At 35.8% G+C, this 26,702-nt stretch overlaps 1 protein-coding gene across 1 annotated transcript; it reads left to right on the plus strand.

Annotated features, from left to right (window-relative positions):
* Positions 1 to 723: 723 nt before the first annotated feature.
* Positions 724 to 26,702, plus strand: LOC140445443 (uncharacterized). Its single transcript, XM_072537456.1, has 21 exons — positions 724 to 861; positions 13,054 to 13,283; positions 14,269 to 14,604; positions 14,657 to 14,899; positions 14,956 to 15,080; positions 15,134 to 15,439; positions 15,596 to 15,704; positions 15,797 to 15,984; positions 16,040 to 16,256; positions 16,311 to 16,561; positions 16,620 to 16,781; positions 16,875 to 17,072; positions 17,131 to 17,374; positions 17,661 to 17,956; positions 18,060 to 18,545; positions 18,604 to 18,819; positions 18,873 to 19,053; positions 19,114 to 19,407; positions 19,515 to 19,687; positions 24,077 to 24,292; positions 26,265 to 26,702. The coding sequence occupies exons 2-21, from the start codon at positions 13,055 to 13,057 to the stop codon at positions 26,409 to 26,411; spliced, it is 4,617 nt and encodes a 1,538-aa protein (XP_072393557.1). The 5' UTR covers positions 724 to 861; position 13,054; the 3' UTR covers positions 26,412 to 26,702.

Below are 26,702 nucleotides of genomic sequence, written 5' to 3' on the forward strand. Positions count from 1 at the left end.
AAGAATTATTAGCAATCTTTACTGGAATCAAACATCGTCTATCCGTACAGAGGCATGAAAATCCGATGATATTAAAATCAAACGTGTTGTCCGACAGAGATGTATACTATTAGCCTTGCTCTTTAACATATACTCTGAGGAAATCTTTCAAGAAGCAATAGAGGATGTTGAAGCCGGAATTCAAATTAACGAAGAATATATTAATAACATCAGATACGCGGATGAGACGGTGCTATTCGCTGACAGTTATGAAGCCTTCCGGGACTTAATGAATAGAATCACAGAAGTGAGTCAGAAATATAGACTTTCACTAAACAGTAAGAAAACAAAATGTATGATGATCTCTAAGAAGAAACAGCAAATTGAAAGAATCAGTGTGAATTGTCAACCAACAGAAAGAGTAAAACAAGGCACCTGAAGAAGAAAAATATATTTATTACTTTTTCATTTTTTTCTTGCTAATTCTTCGTATTTACATTACTATTACAAACTATCTTATTGTATTCACCACTCACAAATCATTGATTATTTTATATTTAAAATATCCACTAAAGAGAAGATCTATTTTCTTTAGTCCGCCTCTGTATATATTTGGGACAAATCCATTATTATTACAAAAATAGTGAGAGTGGGAGCGATCCATACGCATTTTAATTAATTAACACTATATGCGTTAATGTCTTACACTATTCCTTCTCCCTCCAATTATTCCTATTTTAAATAGATAAATAGATCTGTAGAACTCAACAAGTCCACAGTGCAGTCCCTGGCAACGGGGCACACGAATCCAAGGGCTCTAGTGCCCTACAGTGCTTAAAGATTTGTTTTAGTGTTTCTACAGTGTAATTTGGATTTTTTCATGTGAGTTTTGATTTTGTGATCTAACGCGTCTAAAGATAGTGATAGGAAACTGTTTTGTTGATCATTTGGTCCAAACTTGGTTTTGCAAATTAAAAAAAAATTGTATTTTTCCTCCCCTTTCGTTACAGTTTTCCAGTGAATTTAATCTTAACTTTTTCTTCCAACCGTCTTCTAATTTCTTTTTTTTTTCTCAGAGACTCATCCATCGTATCCTTATTATCTTGGGGTTTTCTCTTTCTTTGTTTTAAAATATTCAGGTATGTTATCTTCTTTAAAGGGTTAGCTAGTAATTTTAATCTAGACGTTGTCGCCATTTTTGAGTAAGTGCTCAGTATCCTCCCTTTTAGTTAAGAATTTTTATTTCTTTTAGAATATCTACTGTATCTAATCGTTCTTCTTTAATATGTATCCACTATTCCAAACTCATTCTTCTCTTGATGTAAATATTCTAATTTTGAAATTGCATAATTTGCCCGAATGTGCACTTTGCGTTGCTTATTTCTGATATTATTCTTCCAGATTCAAGCATAACAAATATATTACAAACATGCTTCTCCTGCTCTATTTTTTATGCATACTTTAAGTTTTTAAATATTATTTGTCCTTTTGCCTTTAATTTCAACAAATTGTCCCATTTCTGAGTCTTCAATATGCTATTTTATTCATAATAAAATAGGTTTGCATGATGCAATTTTTTTCTTTTGTTTTATCAGACTTGTACTCTTCATTTCCTTTACTCTCAAATTTATATTTCTTTTAGTAAAGAATACACTCGCTAAGCTACAATGTTTTGTTTTTCTGACAGTGAGACTACATTCTTAAAGACATTCTTGCGTTTTTAGGCCACTCTATGGTCTAAGTTTGATATATGTATTCGTAAAATTTGTGTTTCTTATTATTTGTAAATTTTGGTACCACTTCGTGTACAGTTTTTGTTTTAGCTTTCTGTAAAGTTTCTTTTCCAAAAGCATTAATGATAATTCTGGCTTTACAACCCTGCGGAGGTCCTAGCCTCCTCAAGAATTTCTCTCCAAGACGTCCTTAACCATCGCCTTTCTCCGCCAAGCACGTATTCCCATATTTCTCATGTCATCATCGATGTTATCAAGGAACCTTCTTTTGGGTCTTCCTCTTCTTCTGTGACCAATGGATCTATCAAGGAACGTTTTTCTAGCTGGGTCATTTTGTTCCATCCGCATTACATTTTTACGATATCAGGTTCCTGGTATATTTTATAAAGTTCGTAGTTTTATCGTCTTTTCCACACTCCATTGTCATTCACTGCTCCATGTTTTCATTGCTGGACATTTATTTTGAAACTTTTTACTGTTTCATTTGTTAGATTAATTTCCATAACTGATTATAAATCTGAGGCAAATATGTACTCAAACGTAAAGTATGTTCGCAAAATATGCACGAATTTTGTCAATAATATATAAAAAAATTATTTTTGTTAATAATATGCAGAAACAATTCAACATAACATTCAACAAAACACACTATGCATTGTAAAGTATTTTTATTATATTAACTAGGTAAAATCAAAACTTAAAATAATTGTACTTTTTATACTTCAGATTTCTCATAAATTAGTAAACAATTAAAAACTTCTTAAAATGTTCTATTAAAAATTTATGTATTCTGTCAGAACATAGATATGTATAAATAGAAAAGCTTCTTTCGATATCAACCAATGTGGTAGGAGCATAATTAGCCCAGTCTGGTTATGCAAAAATCATCGATTTCACAGCAAAATTGTTCGGAGATATCTGAAGCTTTTAAGACATAGGTGGGGGTTACTCGATGACGAATAGATGAAAAGGTACTCGTATTTTTACCTTGCGTTTTTTTTAACAATAATTTATGGTCACAATTTGATTTTTTCTCTATAAGTTTTTTCCTTTATATTTTACATAAGCAATATTTATATCATTTTTTTATATCAAGAATATCTTTATTTTCCCTTTTTTTCGATTAAAATTGATAAATAATTTACGGAGATATTTGCCAAAAAGCAGTTTTTTTGCACTAATTTATAAATTTCATTAATTTTTTTATTAACAAAGTAAAATGTTATTAATACATTTGAACATCGAGGAATTACTGTCTTTTAAATTTGTGCGAAATTTCCCCCCGATCGGTCAAATAGTTTAAAAGTAGGGAGACTATCATTAATTCATAAAACCTACAAAGATATGTCGATTATTCTACTAAAAAGATTAATTTCGGATGCAGAAGAAATAATAAATGATTACCAGTTTGGCTTAAGACCGGGAAGATCAAAAGTAGACCATATCTTTATCTTGCGCCAAATTTTAGAAAATAGTTGGGACAACAACAAAGATGTACATGGAGTTTTTATAGATTTTAAACAAGCGTATGACTTTGTGAAAATGGATACACTTTGGAAGGTAATGGTAGAATTGGGAGTACTCAGAAAGCTGATAGGATTAGCCCAGATGTGTGTGCAGGATTCTCAAGCATGTATCAGAATTGGCAGCAGTACATCAGATGAGTTTTAAATCAAAACGGGCCTAAGGCAAGGCGATCCACTTTCTTCTTTGTTATTCAACTTTACTTTAGATGATGCAGGCAGAATTAACAAATGGCTTCGCTGCGCAGGGAACGAAGGTACTGTTAGCTTTTGTTAACGATGCCGGCACAATTGCAAAACCTAGCAGAGATGCGAAAGAAGTTTTTATTCTTTTTGAAAGCGGAGTCAGAGAAATAAGCCTTAAGGTAATCGAAGATAAGACCAAGTACATAGTTGTTACCAAAAATACTAAAAAGACTAAGAATTAGACAAAACATTTCGATAAATGAATACAATTTTGAATTTGTCTTGTCAAAGAATTCAAATACTTGGGAGCAGAGATAACAGCTGAAAATAGTTATGAAAAAGATATAGCGGCTAGAACTAGAGCGTATTATTTCCTAGCGTTGCTACTTAAATCAAAATTACTCTCAAAGACAGCTAAAACAAGGGTATATAAAACTGTAATTCGTCCCATAATAACGTATGGAAGTGAGACGGGGTCACTGAACCAGCGCGAAACAACAAAATTATTAGTCTTAGAACGGAACATCCTCCGGATAACCTTAGGACCTCATCATCATCATCACTGGCTCGACAACCCTTTTTGGGTCTTGGCCTGTTCTAGGATTCTTCTCCATTCCGATCTGTTTCGTGCTTTTTTTCTCCAGTTTTTTATTTTTAAGGTTGTTATATCATTTTCTATTTGTTCTAAGTATCTCAGTTTCGGTCTTCCTCTTGTTCTTTTTCCTACTGGCATCTGTTTGAATATTTTGTTTGGTATTTCGCCTTCTTCCATTCTTTCTACATGTCCTATCCAACGCAGCCGTCCTATTTTGATGAATGTTATAATATCCGGATCCTGGTATATTTTGTATAGTTCAGAGTTGTATCGTCTTCGCCATATTCCGTTTTCTTTTGTGCCCTTATATATGTGTCGCAAGATTTTTCTTTCGAAGGTGGCTAACAACGTTTCCTCTCTTTTAGTAAGTGTCCAGGTTTCTGAGCCATATATGTGAGTACCGGTCTTATTAGGGTTTTATATATTTGGCATTTTGTCTTTCTTGCGACGTTATCTGATCTTAGGTGTCTAATTAAGCCATGGTAACATTTATTTGCAATCAATATTCGCCTCTTCACTTCCTCCGTAACGTTATTATCAGACGTGACTAGGGATCCCAAGTATATAAAGTTTTTTACCTCCTCTATGTTGTATTCTCCTATTGTTATATTTTGTGGCTGCCTTATTTCTGCGTTTTTTCTTACCTGCATATATTTTGTTTTGGTCGACCTTAGGACCTTGTATGGACGAAATAACAGGAGAGTGGAGATGAAGACATAACCAGGAACCTCAAGTACTCTATGAAGAAGAAACCATAGTACGATATATTAAGGCAAATCGGATAAGATGGGCAGGACATGTACTGAGATCGAATAATGAAAAACTACTAAATACAACCTTCTGGGAAAAATCCGACGGCAGAAGGTCAGTTGGTCGACCAACAAAGAGATGGAAGGATGCAGTAACGAGTGATCTGCGTAAGAGGGAGGTAAAACAATGGGAGATTACTGCACAAGACCGACAATTTGAGGAAAATAGTAAACTCGACCAAGACTCACTTAGAGCTGAAGAGCCAAGAAAGAAGAAAAATCGATCTGTAGTTAGGGCATTCGAACATATTACCTTTCTTGTGTATTGTACAAAGTATTGTAATATTCCAATCAGTAGGAAGAGATTTATGTCTCCATATTTCTTTGATTATAAGTTGTTGTAGCACAATTATTGTATGTTGGCCCAATTTTCATATAGTTTGACCGGAAGATTTATTTAATTCGGGTGATTTGTTTCTGGTTAGTTTTTTAATTGCCTCTTCAATATCTTCAACTTCAAGAATCGTTGATGGCTACTCTTTCCTCTCATATGTTTGATTTGTTTCGCTTTTTCTAATAATGAAAGGCATTATAATACTTAAGATAAATAATGTCTTAAAATAAAATAAGGAGGATATTGTTAGATACATATTTATTTGCGTAAAAGCATAGATCTCAAAAAAAGATAGAGTGAAGAATAAAATGATAATTATGTATACTAATAGTGAAATACCTGACGTCTATTCTATATCTAAACACAAAATTTATTATATTCAGCCATAAACTTCACGACAATGCTTTCCTATAGATAAATTGACAAAACATTGAGAGATTTACTCACTTTAAATAGCTGGGATGCTACATTAAAGACTAACTAGACCCAAGTAAAGAGATTAAGTGCAGAGTTAAACCAGCTCATACAACGTTTCTGCAAATGCAATCATTCTTTTGTAACTATAACTAAAACATAAAATTGGGTCAAAGAATGATCAAACGTTATATGTATGTGTTATTATATGGCACCGAAAACTGGGCTCTAAAGGCTGATACGATAGTAAATCAACATCAAAGGAATCTAAAATGTAAACGAAAGACAAAGAAGAAGAAGAATAAATAATAACAATTGGTAAAACAAGCTACATGGAAATGGATGAACAAAAATATCTAGCTCTAGCCGAAGACAGAATAGTAAAAACAGCAATATATTATTTCCGTTGCGACGAAGATCAGTAAAAAGATAGTGCAAGCAATTTATAGATTGTAGATAACATTCTAAAAGTGCATTGAAAAACAGGTGAAATATGTCTAGATCAAAAAGAACAGGAAGAAAAAGAACAGATGTATTGGTCATAAGAACTAAATTATTAAAATAATACGGAGCAAAAACAAAAATACTACTTGTACAAAAAACAGAGCGCCGTAAATGAGCGCCATATGGAAGTACTGTATTTTTTGTGTACCAGATATTTGCGATTTATAATATTTAATTGCTTTGTTTTCGACTGCTTATCTGAAATGTTTCTCTTCATTAATTATTATGGAATCATTCTTCACAGTTTGCTAATAATAGATGCGCAATTTAATTGTTTTATATATGAATTTGCTATTTATATAGGTCGCTATGACCGCATTTTAAATGGTCCATTGATGAAATCAGAACCATCTTACTATTAACTATTAACACTAGGTCATCAATTTGTATATTGTGTAATCTGATTATTTATGTGTGATAACAAACCAATTTAAGATAAAACCAATTTGTTAAATTGCAATCAATTCGTAATGTTAATAAGAATGGTAATGGGAGACAGTTAAAACTTTATGGGTTATTTCTTATAAAAGCTGTAATATACGCAATGATAGACTTTGATAAAAAAATAAAAAAAAGCTAAATAACGATATAACGCTTATAAATTAAACTTAAGTAAAAGATTAATAGATCGATTAGTTGATATAGGTGAGTCTTATCCGAGACTTTATTAATGATACAGATATTGTTTACAATATACTATCTTATACTTCTTCGAATGCTTCATTGAATAATTCTTCTGAGTACCTACCTACACATAAAATAGGTGCTGTTGGTTTGGTATACCCCTCAGAGCTTATGTGATTCCAAGGCAAGCAAGTCTTTGCACCGTGCTTAGTTTGAGCATACTACTGACGCATATATAGGGTGTTTGGTAGGTCGATGGAAACTTTTTAAGGGATAATAGGGGCCGCCATTTGCAAAATTTTTTGCTAATAATGTATCGCTCAAACTGTTAAGGTTTCCGAAATAAAATTAATTTGTCAATATTCGACAACCGTCTATTTCACGTTTAAAAATTATCTAGACGTACTACCTTCCTGTTTTACGAATGGAATAAAAATGTAAACCTACAACACTGACTCTTCGCATAAAATTTCCATCAGCTATCGTCATTCTCCGAACGCATAACAAACAAAAAACAATCTACCTGCTATGCTAACAAACAATCTACCTGATATGAAGTGGTTTATTTTGGTGTTACTGATTTGACATCCGAATTGTGTTTGAAGTTTCTTGTGAGTTTTTTGTGCATTACGATTTTGAACTTTGTTTGAGTGAACAACCAGACTGTGTATCTGCATAACGTGATTTATGGATTAGTTGTGATGGCTTTGTTTTCGAATGCAGAGTACGCAGACATTCTGTTTCTCTATGGCTGGAGTGATGGAAATGCATCTGCAGCACGTCGAGAATATCAGCGCCGTTACCCTAACCGGCGACTTCCCCATGTAAGTGTCTTTTTCAACACATATCGACGAATTAGTGAAACTGGTACTGTTAACAATTCTGTTTCTGGTATTAATTCTGGACGTTACGGTCCTGGTGTAGACGCCCAAATTTTGCAAGCTGTTACGAATGATCCTACCACAAGCGTCAGAAAGGTTGCTCGGCAGTTAAATGTCTCGCAATGGAAGGTCTGGTCGGTAGTGCACAACGATGGACGCTATCCTTATCATCCAATTAAAAGGGTAAATTTTTGCCGCTTTTTGTTAGATGCAGACATCAACGATGGTAATTTTCTTAAAAGTATATTATGGACTGATGAATCCAGTTTTAATAGAGAAGAAATAACAAATTTTCACAACCTCCGTTACTGGGCACATGACAATCCCCATCTACCGAAAGAAACATATTTTCAGCACAAATTTAGTATCAACGTTTGGGTAGGAGTTATCGGACGAGAGTTAATAGGACCTTCCTTTTTGCCAGGCAGGTTAAATAGTCAAGTGTACTAAGACTCTCTAGAGAATGAATTACCACCACTCTTAGAAGATTTACCCCTCGCCCTCAGACGAAGAATGGTGTACCAACATGATGGATGCCCTGCACATTGTGCACGTGCTGTTACGGCTTGGTTCAACAATCACTATCCCAATAGTTGGATCGGACGAACTGGACCGATTTTGTGGCCTGCTAGATTGCCCGATTTAACACCGTGTGACTACCACAACTGGGGCAGATTCAAAGAACTTGTTTATCAAGTTCCAACCCGAACTAGAGCTGATTTAATGGAAAGGATTATCGAAGAATATAATTATAATGGCAGAACTGAGGTTAAAAGTAACCACATCAGAAATACGACGCAGGGCAAGAGCGTGCATTAGGAATGGTGGTTCTCATTTTGAACAACAATGACTGTTTTCTGAAGTTTATGTACATACTTAATAAGGCATAATAAAAGTTGCAAAAAGCATGATGTATCGTTGTTGTGTTTTACCTTTCTTACCCGTTTCATTAATGAAGGTTATTTTAACAATGCATTAAGATTCAACGAAGGGTTTTTGCAATCTGAGCAAGTAATACGTAAGGCATTTTGTATGTCAGGGAAGTATCTCGCTTAGATAATTATTTTTAAAAATAAAATAGACTAGCAGCCTAATTTTCGAATATTGACAAATTTAACTTTATTTCGGAAACCTTAACAGTTTGAGCGATACATTGTTAGCAAAAATTTTGCAAATGGCGTCCCCTATTATATCTTAAAACATTTCCATCGACCTACCAAACACCCTGTATAATAGTTGGTTTTACCCCCATGTTATAAATCTAATAAAATATGTTTGGTTTTAAACCCCTACATTTTTCCATGAGTACATCTCGAGTATAATATTACGTCAAGGTACGATACTTCACCACATTTTAGTCCAGTCGTCAGAGATTGACCTCTAAAATCATACGAACAAGCTGAATTTTGCTGAGAATGTCAATTTTTGGACCTCAAAAAAAATGCAAGAAAGTTTACTAAGGTGCCTCATCCTAGAGGGGATAAGACAGAAAAAAAATCGATTTTCGAATAATCTGTACGCCGTAGAAAAAAATGTTTCAAACAAAAAATGTAGCTGAGATAATTTTGAACAAAAATACTTTTTGGCACTTTTTCTGTTAAATAAACCGTCGTCTCAGAAACAACGCTTGAAACGATCGGCGATTTTGCATGACAGTTACGCACACGAAATCAATTTTCGTGTTTTACTGCAAATGAAGTCAGTTTTTATAAAGGTGTTAAATAAATAAACGTTGAGCCATTTTTGCTATTTTTTACGATTCTGATGAGATTTGATTGAATTTATCATTTTTATTGACCGGTCGTAGTGGAATTTTCATTGCTGGAGCCTAATCTTCAAAACTTATAATATAAAATTTCGATTTTGAGTTTTAGCAACAAATATGAGGCATTTGAAATATTCCTAAAAAACGCAGAATTCACATTCACATTAAAAACAATCTCACGAACGGGAAATTTGTCCACGAAGGCGGTATTGGATGGATTTTGTAGCTGATATTGTGTAATTTCGAAAAATGTACTTATGCAATCAAAAAAAAGCAGTTTTAAACGTTTTAGATCGTTTGTAATGGGAAAGTTTCAGCGTTTTTAGGCACATTTAAAATGCCTCAAATTTGTTGCCAAAACTAAAAACCGAAATTTCATGCTATATGTTTTGAAGATTAGGATCTAATAATGAAAATTTCATAGTGACCGGTTAATGAATATTGTTCTGAAGCTATTTTCTTGTGGCATTTTAAATTAATTTATATTTAAATGGGAATAAGCCACAATTAAAGGTTAAAATACGTTTATTAATAAAATAAACGTATTTTAACCTTTAGTTGTGGCTTATTCCCATTTAAATATAAATTCGGTTAATGAATATGATCAATTTTATTGATCTTATGAGAATCATAAAAAATTGGCAAAAATCGCGCAGCGTTTATTTATTTACCATTACACCTTTATAAAAACCGACTTCATTTACGGCAAAATACAAAAACAGCATACGAAAGCTGCACTCTTCTTTTTCAAGGCGTATTTTGATTTTTGTCGATAAGATACTCTTATCAAAAGATATCGAATTTTTACCGTCAAACTGATATTAATTTTATTAAGGATTGATTTCATGCGCGTAACTTATTCAAATTCGCCAGTCGCTTCCAGCGTTGTTTCTGAGAGAACGGTTCATTCTGCACAAAAAGTGCTAATAAACATTTTTGTTCACCATTATCTCAGCTACATTTTTTATTTGAAACATTTTTTTCTACGGCGTATAGATTTTTGGTAAATCGATTTTTTCAACCTTCCCCCTCCCCCCTAAAAGGGAGCATTTTAGGGGAAAGCCACTGAGTAAAAGTAGTAAACTTGTTTGCATCTTTTTTGGAGTCCAAAAATTGACATTCTCAGAAAAATTCAGCTTGTTCGTATGATTTTTAGAGGTTCGGTGACATTTTCCTCTTTCCAATCCATCTAAATTTCTCCTTCTAGTAATTATGATTTTAGCTTCTGGAGGCTTGTTAATTATTACTTGTTATGTTATCTTTGGTTGAATCCAATTCGTCTCACTAAACAATAATATAATATATTGTCTGATATATTGTATGTGTATCTGCGGCCTTATACCATTATTGAATAATGGCCTAAATTATCTTTTTTCCTTGTCTTTCGATCAAAAACTATTCTAAAAAATTCCCTTCCTTCGATTCTTAATTTATCTCAACTTTCTATTAGGTACGTTCATTATCTGATTTGCATATTGAAATATGATAACAATCATTTTCATTAGGTTTATTACTTCACAGTTTGATTTTGGCGCTACTCCTTTTTGTTAATTTCTGGTATTTTAATAAAGTCTGTAGCCTGCGTGTAACTATTCATTTATTTCTACCTACACTGTCTTCTACACATTTCTACTTAGGAAAGAGTAGGCTATTGGTACCTAAGGCTAATTCAGGATATTGCAAAAACTTAAAACATTTCAGTTTATAACTTTTTTGAAGATATACTTCAAGGGCCTAGGTATATTGGTAGGGACCGCATGCAATAAATGGTGGAACAGTGCAACAAGAGAAGCAAAATTTCCAATTAGTGTAACGCGCACAATTATCCGACCTATTCGGCTAATGGTGGGTATATGTCGTATAGCTGTGGGTAATAATAGAACTTTAAAATGACCTTCGAAAATATATTTTATTGAACATAAATAATAAAGATACAAACCAATATACAGAAAAAGATAAAAAAAACTAAGCTTAAGATATGTAAAAAAAATCTAAGCATCGAAGAAGTCACAAATATAAATATCCCTCTGGACTATCCTTCCCTGTACACATGGCATGAGCCCATTGACAACATCGAACAGTTTTACCACACCTCGTCTTTTTTGCTACCATCACCACATAATACACAGAAGTCATTTTCATCTGACACGAGATCGTCCAACTCATCATCATCGCACTTTCAGTTCATTTTCTGAAACATCTTCGGAGCTGCTGTCTTCAAAAACTTTATTTTTGTACCTTTTTGCTGTTGCTGGATATACTTGGCACTGCAGCATCATTATTTTTTGTATTAGACACTTGAGTTTGATTGTCTCTGGAAGAGATGGACGGAAGCGGCTCATCATCAACAACAACAGGTAAATCATAAGTTGCGGCTAAAAAGGCATCAGCCGTGAATTTATCTTTTTGGAAAGACCAGATCCCAGCTGCCTGAAAGCCTGATTGTGCTTTGTGCATTGTAGCAGTATGCATGTATGCTTTATTAAATATCCCGCCTAAATCATATTGTGTTATCTTCTCTGCTGTCTGTAAGTGATAAACACAATATCTTTTGAATGCTGATTTGAGAAGACCAAAAAAGTTATATTCAATGGTTGGAGCTTCTGTGAAGTGTGAGGAGATATTTTTAAAAGAGAAATCCCATTGACTCTACAGTAATTAAATATAGGAAGAGAAATGTGACTAGAGTGGTTATCCAAAATCAAAATGACTAGATTATCTTTCGACGGTTTTACGGTATTTTTAAAATGCTGAAGCCATTTATAAAAAAAGATCTCCGTTAATCCAGCCGCCTTTAGAACAAGAATAAATATATTTGGAAGGACCATTTTTTTTGTTAATGCGTCTGTCATTCTAATCCTTGGAAAGATAAACATTGGTGGAATGCAACAGCTGCCTGATGCGTTGAAGCAGCAAATAATTGTGACTGTCTCTTTCACCGGATGATTTCCCGCCAAACTATTTGACATCCTTAGATCACAGTTTTTTGCAAGGCTTTTGCACGGTGGTAATTCCACTTTCATCCACTTTAAAAATTCGGTCTTCTTTGGTTAAATTTCGTGTATAATTGTTGCAAATTATTAAAAAAGATGGTAACTTGCTTTTTATTAAAAGTCGAGATCCCATTCATACTGGAGAGTTCAGGCTTTCTTAGAGAAATTTCTGGATGTCTCTTTAGAAAGCCTAAATACCAGTCTTTGCCTGCCATTTGTGTCTGAATATTAAAATTATGTTTAATATGACTAGCATTCGTCAATGAGAATGCAAGTCTTCTCAGCTGGTTTCTGGTCAAACCATGAAATAATTTCGCCATCTATAAAACGTGCTCTGTTAATTGTTTTTATTGTTTGATTGAAAAAATGCAACGCTTCAAAACATGAGGATTTACGATGTCACGTTCACCATCAACACAATTCTTACATTTTCGAATGAAAGATTCTGGAATATTGAATCTTCTTCCAGCTTCGCGTATGTTACCACCATTTTTTGCGAAGTCTAGAGCCGTGCTCATAGTTTCAGCATCGCAGGACGCCTTTGTGGTTGATATTTCGGCATCTGTAAAATAATGGCTTTTCTATATAAAATATGGTATATGAAGGTTTAGATTTATTTTGTTGCTTTATATATCTTATCGGCTAATGGTGTACAATACGCACCATTAGACAACCTTCCACTTCACCACCTTCTCTACATTTTTATTTTTCAGAATGAAGTTCAACCTATATGTTTGGGCTGTGCTATTAGCTCTTACGCTTCTAAGTACCAAAATAGACGCTGGAACAAGAAGAAAACATTCATCTAAACCAAAGCCTCAATCCGATGATCCGAATAGTATACAACCAGAAGAGGTTCAAAATCAAGATCCTAATGAATTTGAAGAGTATGGCAAATTAGACGACTATGAAGATTATTATGATGAAAATGAAACTAGAAGGCGTAAGTATGACAGTTGGTTTGTGTTCATTTTTTATTTGTGTATGAATGGCTAAAATAATTCACCAAAACATCTTTTTAATCATTTCACTTGAAATCATTGATTTTATAAACTTTGATGCCATTGTTACTCTAACGCTATTGCATTTCATTTCTTTTTCCTCTTACTCTTATTTGATTTATCATCATCAATTACCACCCTGATTTGTACATTTCTGAGCATAGGCCTCCCCTAGATATTTTTATCTATTTCTGTTCTGCGCCTCATTGAATTGGCCGCAATTATTTAGAGGTCGTCGGTCTATCACGTTAGAGGACTTCTCCGGCTTCGCTTGTCTATAGGTGGTCTCCACTCAAGCAATTTTTTTTGACCACCTGCCATCTTTTTTGTCACTCTAGTCGTCTACGAACTTCTACGTTTCTTAGTCTATTTTTCAAGCTTGTCTCAAGCATTAAACTCTCTATTTTACGTTTTGTTCTTCTCAATGTTTCCGCTGTTTTTACAGAGTTAATGTTTTTACTCTGTGTGTGACAAATGGCAGCACACTTGTTAAACGCTTTGCTTTTTGAATCGATTGACATTTATTTTAAAGACGTCTCTCATTTTTCCTAATGTAATCCAACCTAAACTTAGTCTTCTGAGTAGTCTACATGTCTGGTTGTCTCGCGTTAATCTTATTTCGTTGCCCAAATACAGATATTTTTCAACAACTTCTATAGGAGATTCCTCCATTTCTATTAGCTCATTGGAGACAAGATTAAGATTTGTCATCATTTTTGTTTTCCCATAGTTTATCCTTAAACGGACTCCCTCTATTAATTGCTGTAGTTATTGTAGCATAACTCTTGCTTCTTCTAAGTCGTCTAATATCTGTCCTTCAATGTTAATACCCTTTGAGTCTTGCGCACGACTAGTGATTCAGTAAATATATTTGGTTTTACCATCTGCATATTTTTAAACCTAAAATGATTAATATGATTGTTGTAGCCGTTCCTGCATCAGTTACGTATCCTTCTACACCAGCTCCTATTACAACTCCACAACCAGAAAACGAACGTCCTCGCAATCGTCACCCCGAACGAACAACGGAAATTTTTGTTCAGCCCGAAAATGAACGACCTACGCAAAGACCTAAAGGAAGCGTAAATGTTCATGTCATTCCACCCACAGAGAGAACGTTAACGTGCACACAAGACAACAAAGAATATCAAGATACAGAAAGATGGAAAGTAGGAGAATGCACAGAATGTACCTGTGTTAAGGGTAAAACAGAATGTAACACTGACGAAGTATGTTTGCAAACACTGAACTCCCCTCAGTCAGGTAATGTTTTGATAGAATATTTCATGAGTATATTAACAAGACATTATTTCAGGACCTCAAGGAGAACATGGTGAAGCTGGTGAACGCGGAAGGCCAGGAGATCCGGGAATGCCAGGCAATCCGGGTACTCCTGGTATTCCAGGTGCACCCGGACCACCTGGTCCTCTACCAGATTTAAGTGCCTTCTACCAACAATTATCACAATCCCAAGGTGGTGACAAAGGACCTAGTTATCCAGAACCATTTCAATACCTACAAGCACAAGTTGGACCAGTCGGGTCTAGAGGGCCACCAGGTAAAAAAATCCGTGAAAACTCAAATTTCCTACTAAATGATTTATTATACCTAAAGGTCCACCGGGCCCCGTAGGACCGCAAGGTTTCCAAGGTCTTCGGGGAGAAATAGGCGAACCAGGACCCGCCGGACCACCAGGACCTGCTGGACCCAGAGGACTAACGGGTTCACCCGGCAAAGATGTAGGTATTCCTAAAATTTTTGTTTATTTTGGAAAACTTAGTTTCATTTATAGGGAGAACGAGGAGATGACGGTGAAGCTGGAGCAGCGGGAGCAACAGGTCCTCCTGGTTCACGAGGTATTCCGGGGATGCCCGGATTGCCGGGAGTAAAAGGGCATAGAGGATTTCCTGGACTAGACGGTTCTAAAGGTGATCAAGGTTCACCCGGTGAAAAAGGATCACAAGGAGTATCAGGACCAATGGGACAAACTGGATCTCAAGGACCTGCTGGCCCGAGAGGAGAAAGAGGACGCGAAGGTCCTCCGGGACCTCCTGGAATAAGAGGAATTGATGGAATTGCTGGACCACCAGGAATGCCAGTAAGTATCATTGTATATTAAGTCATTAAAAAAGATCCCTGTATTTCCTATAGTAAATGAAGATTATTTAAAATTAATAAAACTTAATAAGGAATTTATAAAGGATAATAACTTTAAAATATGAAATACGTTAGCTATGTATACATTTATTTTTAGGGTTCTATTGGTAAGCCTGGAGCACCAGGATTTCCAGGAAATCCAGGTACAAAAGGAGATCAAGGGGCATCAGGTCCAAAAGGTAGTCAAGGCTACCAAGGAAGTAGAGGTAAAATTTTGTTTTTAAAAAGGATTAAAAAATATTCTTTTTATATTTTATTAGCGTATACGTAAAACTTTCATAAATCATTAAATGTTTAGGTGAATCAGGAAGGCCAGGTTCACCGGGAGAATCTGGTCCTCCCGGTCCCGCTGGAAAAGATGGATTACATGGAGAAAAAGGTAACACTGGAGTTCCGGGTATAGTAGGACCACCCGGATTTCCCGGAGCCAGAGGACCTCCAGGACTAGCTGGAAGTTCTGGTCAACCAGGAGCTAAAGGGGCTGATGTAATAAAACTTGTTATCGTGTTTATCGTTTTATTCTAAACTATTATATTTATAGGGTTTGCCTGGGGAAAGAGGATACAGAGGAGAACCTGGTATTAAAGGGGAAATAGGTTCTTCAGGACCTAGAGGATTACCTGGTTTATCTGGGCCAGAGGGAAAACGTGGAAAACGAGGTATGAGAGGATCTCCAGGACCTCAGGGACTTACTGGAGAGCGTGGTATTGCTGGAGTAAGAGGTCTTCCCGGTCCTGACGGAGCACCGGGGCCTAAAGGTAATAACTCCAAAGTTCGTACATAATTTGGTTTCACTAAATTTGTCTGCATAGGTCAAACTGGAACAAGGGGTGGAGTTGGTCCGGCTGGACCAAAAGGACCGGAAGGAGAGGTTGGCAGGCCAGGTTCTCCAGGTTTACAAGGAATTAGAGGTGTACCTGGGAGAATTGGCGCACCTGGAAAACCAGGTCCATCAGGAGAAAGAGGCATACCCGGACAAGATGGAAAGCCAGGAGAAGCTGGGCCTCAAGGAATTCAAGGTCTGCCTGGTCCTTTAGGTTTGCCCGGTGAAAGAGGATTGACTGTGAGTTATTAAAAAGAAGTGTTATTAACAATCTTATACTATATTATTTAACTGATAGGGTGAACCAGGGAAGGATGGAGAAGCTGGTCCTCTCGGACCATCAGGTCCCAGAGGTGATGCAGGTAAAGATGGAAATCCAGGCCCGCCAGGTCTTCAAGGTCCTCCAGGTGTAGATGGCGAAAGAGGAGCTCCTGGTGTCGATGGAGCGAGAGGTTTTCAAGTACGTTTTAACGCATTCAATATAGTAGCTATATGGAATTTAAATTTTGTTTAGCGTAACTAAGAGTACCTACTTATGTGTACATATATTTAGGGTCTTCCTGGAGCTGTTGGTAATCCAGGTTCACCCGGTAAGGATGGAGAACCAGGAGTGCAAGGCCCTATTGGTATTTCCGGACCACAAGGACAAAGAGGAGAACGAGGTTTTCCAGGAGAAAGGGGACTACCTGGTATATCAGGTCTACCCGGACCTAAGGGTGCTACTGGAGCTCAAGGAGCTGACGGACCACTAGTAAGTTTTTATATGAATATATTTTAAGACGAGATAAATGTACATATTTTATTTTAAGGGGCCAGATGGTCCACCTGGACCAAAAGGACACCCCGGTTTGCCAGGCGCAATAGGATTACCTGGATTAAGAGGAGCACTTGGTCCACAAGGTGAAAAAGGAGAACATGGATCTGTAGGGCCAATTGGGCCTGATGGAGCTCCAGGAAGACAAGGTGAACGTGGACCCATGGGTCCACTAGGGCCTCCCGGTCCACCCGGAGAACCTGCTGCACCAGGAGAACCTGGACCACAAGGAATATCAGGTTAGTTAACAAATAAAGTGCTATGGAAGATAATCTGTCTCATAAACATATCAACGGTAGAGAAAAAACTCCATTTTACAAAAACATTGCATTTAATATTCGCTTCTACTCAACAATACACCTTTTTCATTATTTTTATCCACCTTACTCGTTTTCAAACCATATCTTATTTGTCTGCTGTCAATTTGATAATATGGAAAAATGTTTTTAGTATAACTCAAAAATTAGTAGTTTCCGAGATATATATGTAATATTTTAAATTAAATTAATATTATGTATTAAACAGGTGAACCAGGGGCACCTGGCGCGATTGGAGAAAGGGGACCATCAGGACCCCAAGGAGCTCAAGGATTTCCTGGACCACCAGGACTGATAGGATTACCTGGAATTAAAGGAGAACGAGGTTTTAATGGCATGAAAGGGGCCCAAGGTAATTCCGGATTACCAGGCAGACCTGGAGAGTCTGGTGCACAAGGTCCAATTGGATTAACAGGAGCCAAAGGGGCTCGAGGGGAAGCTGGACAAAGAGGAGATGCTGGTATTATGGGAGCTCCTGGTAGACCAGGAGAACAAGGACCAGTTGTAAGTACTGCTGTAAAAATCACATTAGGATTTAAAATTTTGTTTTAATATATAGCATAAATAGTTATTATGTTTTATGCTAATGATTTATAATAATATTTAGGGACTTCCTGGAAACGCTGGACCCTCAGGACCTCAAGGAATACCGGGTATAAAGGGAGCAACCGGTGATATTGGACGGTCTGGCTTACCTGGTTCACAAGGTCTACCAGGAGCTCAAGGACCAGAAGGTGCAAGAGGAGAAAGGGGAAATGAAGGACCTCCAGGACCCGTTGGACCAATTGGTCCTCAAGGAGCATCTGGGGAAAGAGGTATTCCCGGTTTTCCTGGGCCTCCAGGACCTATAGGAAGCCAAGGAGCTAGAGGATCACCAGGAGAAGTGGGACCTGCAGGAAAACCAGGAAATGAAGGTCCCCCTGGCCCACAGGGTATGCCCGGACCTCTCGGACCTCCAGGATCAAGTGGAGATCAAGGACCAGAAGGACCCTCCGGTAAACCAGGTCTACCGGGAATATCAGGAAGACCAGGTGATAAAGGGCCTCAGGGATTACCTGGCCCACCAGGCAATGTAGGAACTCCAGGATTACCAGTACGTAATTGAAAGAGTAATCTATAATCTAAATATAAGTTAATAAACATTATTTTAGGGTCCTCAAGGTCCTCCAGGACAAGCAGGTTTAGCAGGTGAAAGGGGACCCCGAGGTGAACAAGGATCAGCTGGACAAGATGGTGCTCCAGGAGAAAGAGGAAAACAGGGTGCACCTGGTCTACAAGGATCAAAAGGAGATCGAGGAGAAATGGGTTTAATAGGCCCCAAAGGTCATGCTGGTCTAATGGGTCTTCAAGGATTACCTGGAGCTCAAGTATTAAATATGGAGAGTTTAAGTGTCGCATTTGTTTAATTTAAATATTCTAGGGTGCCCCCGGTGAACGAGGCCTTCCCGGAGAAAGAGGTCTACCAGGTAAGGATGGAGAAAGTGGATCAAGGGGTCCACCAGGAAGAGAAGGTAGTTCTGGACCGCAAGGGCCAATGGGTTCCCCAGGTTCAAGAGGTGAAAGTGGCAAGGATGGAAGACCTGGATCTCCAGGAGCACCAGGTAAGATTAGAAAAAAATTAATTCATATAAAACATTATAAATCTTAATTCCTTATTTCAGGACCAGCTGGACCTCCAGGTCCTCCAGGAGAAGGAATGGGTTACGATGCTGCAAGCTTAGCTGCTTTGCTAGCTCAAGGCCAAAATAATCAAAAAGGACCTGATTCGATGAATGATCAACCTCCTAGGATATTTGGCAAAGAGCTGACTGCAGAAGAAACTCGCGAACTAATCGACAAAGCTTACGAACAACTTAAAACATCTTTTGAAAAATTAAGAAAGCCTAATGGACAGAAAAATTCACCAGGAAAAACTTGTCGAGATATTAAAGCTGCGTATCCAGACTCCCAAAATGGTATGCTATTTCCATTCAACTTCAGTAACTAGGATTGAGACATATATTACTTTGATTTTATTATAGATCCAGCTTTTTTTATTAGCTAATACTCTTTTTTATTTTAGGACAATACTGGGTTGATCCTAACGAAGGTGACATAAAAGATTCTATTCTAGTATACTGTAACATGGAAGAAAGAGCAACCTGTATACTGCCTTCTCCAGTTAGAACACCGGAAGTAAACTACAAGGGCAGAGAACCAGAAATTTGGCTTGGAGATGTAAATCACGGAATGAAGGTATATCTCGACCACTATATATTATGATAGAGATAGGGGAGTAGCAAAGCTTCTTACGATGGAATACAAAGCGGTGTTCTATCTTATTCCGAATACTTTCTCTCTTCCTGTCATGTGCATGTGGCTAAAATTTGACCCGCACAGATACAGTGTTATATTTTTACCCCTACGAATTGGGAAAAATTCTTTATTATTAAAGTTTCGACTTCAAGATATGTGGCCTATTTTAAAATACAATTTTTAAGAGTGTAGGCGCAAAATTCCCGGCCAATGCTTTTTAAATGCATTCATTTTTTTCGAATCCTGAGAAAACTAATAAGTATTTTTGAAAAATTTAGACGCAGAATGAAAGATTACATTATTACCGAGGGCCGAAAGTCCCTGAAAACTTCTATAATGTTTATTTTAGTAAGTTACAGGAGTGAAAAAAAAAGAGAAAATTAAGTGTGATTTTGAATTGAATCAAATATATCATTCAAAATAAATTTTTTGTTTATTCTAAGGGACTTTCAGCCCTCGGTAATAATGTAGTCTTCCATTCTGCGTTTAAATTTTTCAAAAATATTTATTAGTTTTCTCAGGATTCGAAAAAAATGAATGCATGTAAAAAGCATTGTTCTTGTTTTATGTTGGAAACAAAACAAAGTAATTCTCATGATTTTAAACTGCATTTTTTTACTGACAACGTGAGTATTTTATTTAGTTGCCAGTTTTTCCCGCACCCATTTTTTTAGCATCTTCGTGTACACCATGCTTAAATCTAAGTTTTGGCCTATCTCTTCGCCTACTTCCCACAGGCTCTGACATAAGGATTCTTCTAGGAGGGTTGTTCTGCTGAGATCTTGCTAGATGTCCTTCGCATCTTAGTATTTTCATTTTTTTCTATCTTTATCACCAGATATCTGTTTGTACATATTATTAAAATATAAGACTCGTCAAAATATATGAGTTCCTGTGATCAAAAAATATTGAAATACTGAAATTATGTTCCTTTGATTTGTTTTCCTTTTTCTATTACCAGTTGCATTATATTATTGCTTTTTGTTGTGAAGTAGTTGGTTCTGTTTATTTATTATTGTTTTATGTACTCCTGTTCTGATTGTCTTATCGTAAAACTGACGTCGTTTTCATCTTGTTTATATAGGTGTCTATCTCATACTGGTAAACCCATTCGCTCGCAATTTCTTTTCCATGGCTTCAGACTTTTCTCTGGGAATATTTTAAATAAACTGGGGCATGTAGAGCAGACTTGCAATAGTCTTGTTGTCTTTTTAAATATGCTGAATATTTTGTTCCCAATTTTACTGAGTACTCTGTTATTCTTGTAGATTTTATTCGCTGCTTTTTTAGTGTTTGAAGCACTTCATTATCGTTTACTGCTTTCCATAGTTTAGTTTTAGCAATTATGTATCATGTATTCTTAAAGTCCATAAATGCTAAATAGATGAGCCTATATTTGACCATTATTTTTTCTATGCGTTGTTCTAATATATAAATATGATCTATGCGTGATTTTTCTACTGTAACCCCCTTTGGTCGTTACCAACCTTTTTTCTTTTATAAATGTATATATATATATATATATATATATATATATATATATACATATTTCTAACTTTTTCTTCTTCTTCTTTCTTATATCTAACCTAACCAACAGATATACATCTATCAAAAATAGTCTATCAAAAATGCCTCAACTAAGCAAATGTAGGTAGCGACCATAGCCTTTTTTTTGGGAAGAGGAAATCTTCATAAGACCATCAGAGCAGATCGCAGCACCAAAAGAAACCTTGGTACTACGCTCTCCTCTAGTGTGTGTCAGTGCGCTGGCCTGATCCAAACATCCGTGAAGCCCAGTGAATCGATCGTGAGAACGCGACTAATACCTCCTTATTAGACACGTGTTTTTAGTGTTCTTACTTCGGCTGTCCCGCTGGTGCTCTCTCTCTACGCTCTCTACTCCATGTCAGTAATGCGGATAGTAAGAAGGAGTAGTTCATCTTTGGACCTATTTTATTTGATTTGATTTGTTCTTATGATTTCTTCCTTACAACGAGGAATCAAAGTCTTGCAGTCTTCTGTTAATCTCTCATCTCCCATCTTGTCTCAGTCTCGTGTTTGCTTTTTTTATTATTTTTCTTATTCTCCTTGGTATTTTTGAGAGAAAAATTCTTACAATGATTTTTGGGGCCGTAAATGAAAATGGACTATAGCGTCGAAGATGCAACTTTGAACTATATCAGTTATACACTGATCCAGCTATTGTGAAATTCGTTAAAGTGCAGACTTAGATGGGCTGGACACATTGCTAGGATATCATATTAAGTATATACGAAGAGATTAACATTTTCAAAACCAGAGGGCACAAGAAGTAAAGGATGACCACGGAGGAGATGGATTGATGATATGGAAGAAGACCTACATATTCTAATGGTCAGAAGATGGAGGGAAGTTGCCAGGAATTGACAGGCAACTTTTTTGTGAACAGGCCAAGATCCACATCGGATCGTCGAGCCACTTATGATGATGATGATGATGATGATGATTATTTCTGTTATTAGGTCTATTATCTCGTTAAAGTTATCTGCGTTTTGCATGGCTACAGTCATTATACTCTCTGATGTTGTCTCCCCTAGAATTGATCTCATATCTTGTTGTTTATCGTGAAAAAGGTTGCAATGGAATACGAAATGCTCTGCGTCGTAGCGCACTCCGCAATCTATACATAAATCGTCTTCAGTTTTCCTTATGCGATATGTATAAGACCTAAATGAGCCGTATCCGGTCAGGAATTGTGTAAAAAATAATTTGTTTTTTTAAACCTACATTTATACCACTCTTTCACATCTGGAATTAGTGTCTTTGTCAATTGTGCTTTTTCTGTCTATGCCTCCCATTCTTGTTGCCATTTGTTTAGCATATGTTCGCTTACCTCGGTTTTTACCTGTGTTAGGTAGCCGTTATCATTGTGGTATAATATTTTACGTTCTTTCGCTAAGAGGTAAATGGGGAGCGTATATTTTATAGGTACTCGGCCCGCCTATCTTTGGCATAATCTTTGGCAGAGGTTCTCAATTCAGTCTTCTGAACTACATTTATCAGGTGTTTCGTGTATCTCAAACCTGAATCAAGGTGTATGCTTAAATACTTAGTATATTTACTTGGTTCTATACTTCCACCATTTAAATTAAAACTCAGATTTGGTCTTTGTCTTGATCCTTTTAGTACTACTATATCTGTTTTGCTACTTGCCAACTCTAGGTCATTCTCTAGTATCCACCTGTGTAAGAACTTGTCTGTCACCTTATTTCAATATCCCCATTCATATTAGTCTCTATTAGGATTGTGAGGTGGTCTGCATATGCTATAGCGTAGGTGTCTTGACCATAGCCTATTTTTAATAACCCGTTGTACAGTGTATTCCATAACGTAGATCCCGAAACGGACCCTTACGGTACTCCTGATGATAATTTCATATCTTCATTACATGCCACATTTAAATACCTGTAGTAAAGGCGGCTAGAGACGGTTTCCCAATAGGAATACGATCAGTAGAAAGATAACAACATTGACGAAACGACAACTTACTGGAGGCACATTGAAAAACAGATAGTCATGTCTACATAAAATGAAGAAGTTTTTCTATACAGTCTGCCCATAAATAATATTACACTGATTTCTCAATATTTCTCGTATTTTTTCTATCCCCTTTCTTATATACGAAGGTAACATATCTTTGTGTTCAATCGTTTGGTAAATCCTCTTCATTCAGTCCTTTATCAAACATTTTATATATCATGCGAAATAATTTTTCCCGTCCATTTTTAATCAGTTTATTTGTTCTGTCAGGGTATCTGGTCCTCTACATGGTTTTCTTCTTTCTCTATGGTTTGTGCCATAAATTGACGACGATTTACAGTTAGTAGTTATTTATAATATTCCTGTCATTCTTGTTCTTTGATTTGACCAATACGTGTTTCCTTCGTCTTATTTTTTAGAGCGACTTTAAGAAATGCTATAGTACTGAATTCCTAGTTCCTCCAATATGCTGTTTTATGTCTGCATATTTTCCCCATTCTTTATTCTTTTTAGTGTTTTACTCTTCTTTTAACTTGTTTTGGAGCATAAAGCCCAAATCTATATTGATAATATCTTCTTACACCCTTATCTTTTCACACGTCAGTTATATTGCTCATATAACTTCTAACAGAACACAACAAATCTAAAATAAATCAGGCAGGTCTATGTACTCTCACGTTCTCTTCTGGTTTCATACAGAAGAGATAGAATAATTTGTTGATTGATACATGCTTTCCAAATTACTAGTTTACTACGATCAGAAAGAAGCAAACAGATTTAAACTTATATGTATTATTTTATATCTTTCAGATAACGTACAAAGCAGACAGTACTCAAATAGCCTTTTTGCATTTGCTGTCATCTAAAGCCAGACAAAATCTCACATACCATTGCAAGAAATCAGCAGCATATTTTGATGCTACGAGACATACTTTCCGACGAGGAATCAAACTGCTCACCTGGAATGATGTCGAAGTTACTCCAAAGGGAAAACTAAAGTACGAAGTACTTAGTGACGAGTGCAGAGTAAGTTATTTTGGTTACTATTTATAACAAATTCTATATTCTAATCGCTATCATCATCCCAACATGACCTTTAGAGGACCAACTAATCATCATATTGTTACGTTTTTCTGTGGGTTCAGAGATTAAGTGAAGCACATTGTGGTTTAAATAATTTTATTTAACCCAACAACTCACTTAATTATAAATATTACAATTACTAATCACATTAATAATTGTCACTTACAAAACAATTTACACTGATACTTCTTTTAGCCAATACTAATAATAATCAAAGGTCGCCTCGGCTGGCTTATATAAATAGAATGAAATGTTCTGGAAAACCTTACCAGGCGACGATAAAATCACTACATAGGTGCATAAAATATTTTCCATATTATTTAACCCACACACATCAAAAAAAATTAAATTGCGTCCTCTCAAAAATATAATCTAAATGTAATTTTTCAATGGACTAGTACATAAATTCAATTAATGTTTAAATAAAATATTACTTAATATTTATTTCAGTCTGATCTTAAGATCTAGTTATTAAGACACTTAGTCTCTCTTTGTATTTTCTGCTGGAGTTTGAGATTACTTTTTTGATAGTAAAGACTTTTACTAGGTCTCTTCCTTTAACCTTTGAAGAATTTCCAAGTTAGAATTACTGGCTGTACCCCATAATTATATCCCATGAGCCCACACGTATTTTATTATAGATTGGTAGATAAGTATTTTGTTTTCTGTTAGATATGATTTTCTGAAAATCATCTAGTAGATTTTATGTAGGTTGAGTCCAAATTGTCTATTTTTAGTAAAGATTGGCTTTCGCCAAGTCAGTCTTCTATCCGAATGTATACCAAGATAGTTTGTGGAGTCTGTTGTTTGTTTTAGTTAACTATCATTTAAATAAACTGGAGGACAAGTTTCCAGTCGTATTGTGAATGTCACATGGCACGATTTTGTTTCATTTGCTTTGATTTTTCATGTTTTTTAAGCCATTTTTGAATTTTGTTCAGATTAATTTGCAAGTTTTGTGGTGCTCTTTGTATCTGATGCAAGAACAGCCATATCATCAGCATATGTGGCAGCTGTGGTCAATCTGCTGGTTGCTAAGTCAGCAGTAAATATCAAATATAACAGGGCTGATAAGGCTGCCTTGGGGCTTCTAATAACCGGCCTTCGTGCTGTTTAACTACAGAATAGCGGTCGGATATGTAAGATTTCAAGATTAGATAATAATGGTGGGAAAGATTTTTCTTGATATTATACTGCCGATTTCAGAATCTAAATAATCTCTTAAGACAAAATAGGATAAATCTTCCATTTTGGCACTTCGCAGAAACTTCTGATACATTTTTATTTTCAAATGAATTATTGTTTTTAGTGTATTGATTTCTAAACAATCATATGTAATAGGTTATATATTGTAGATAAATAATCGATTAACTTCGTAGACCTTTTCCCATTGCGACCTGGTAGACTTTTTGTACCTATATTTGTGGTTTTTGAATAGGCTTTGGCACCTACTTTCGAGCTTATTTTAGCTTGAGGCTTTACTTTAACATAAACTTAAGCCTTTTCTCCATTTGCCCGATTATGCTTGCTGTATAGACTTTTATTTGGTCGTTTCTAATTTATTCTTGCCACTCTTAAGGAATCGAAGGTCACTTACAGCAGAACTGCAGTCCTGTCCTGCGTACAGGACAAGGCAAATGAAACCTAGATGTCGCCTTGTTTCCAGAGGTATGCCGTCCTGAATAAGTTACTGAAGAATCTAGTCATCCAACTTGGATCAATTTTTGATTTTATTTTCTCATCTACTTGACCAAACTGAAACTAAAACATAAACATAGCTATCAAACCGCAAATCACTTAAACAGGTCCATATCCTGAGAATTTACCAGTTGATGAGATTTACATTTTCACTCGACATATCTTCTTCCACATTTTTCTATTGATCATGTAAATTTATAATGGTTGTATTTTTTAGTATCGCCGAAACACATGGGAACAATCAGTTATAACATATTCAACTGAAAAGCCTCAAAGACTTCCCATCGTCGATATAGCCATTCGTGATGTTGGAGAACAAGACCAATTTTTCTGGGTAGAAATTGGAGAAGTTTGTTTCTCATAAAATTCAACTTAAATTTAGCAAATATAGCAGATCAAGTAGACCAGAAATCAGAATATCGAAAGAAAATCCTTATAATTTTTGTCTATAATTGGGTTTTGTGGATGATTTTAAACACTTTTAATGTAAATTTAGTACAAAATTAAAATAGTTTTTTTATTCTGACATCTGTTCTACAATTTTCACTTGCAAAATAGTACTTAATTTTGTAAGTACTTACAACCAAAGCATGTTACTGCCATTTATGTGTTCTAATATGTAATTTTAGTGTCTAAAATAAAATTTTAAGGAATA

Source organism: Diabrotica undecimpunctata, chromosome 7, assembly GCF_040954645.1.
Source record: "Diabrotica undecimpunctata isolate CICGRU chromosome 7, icDiaUnde3, whole genome shotgun sequence".
Classification (NCBI taxonomy): Eukaryota; Metazoa; Arthropoda; class Insecta; order Coleoptera; family Chrysomelidae; genus Diabrotica; species Diabrotica undecimpunctata.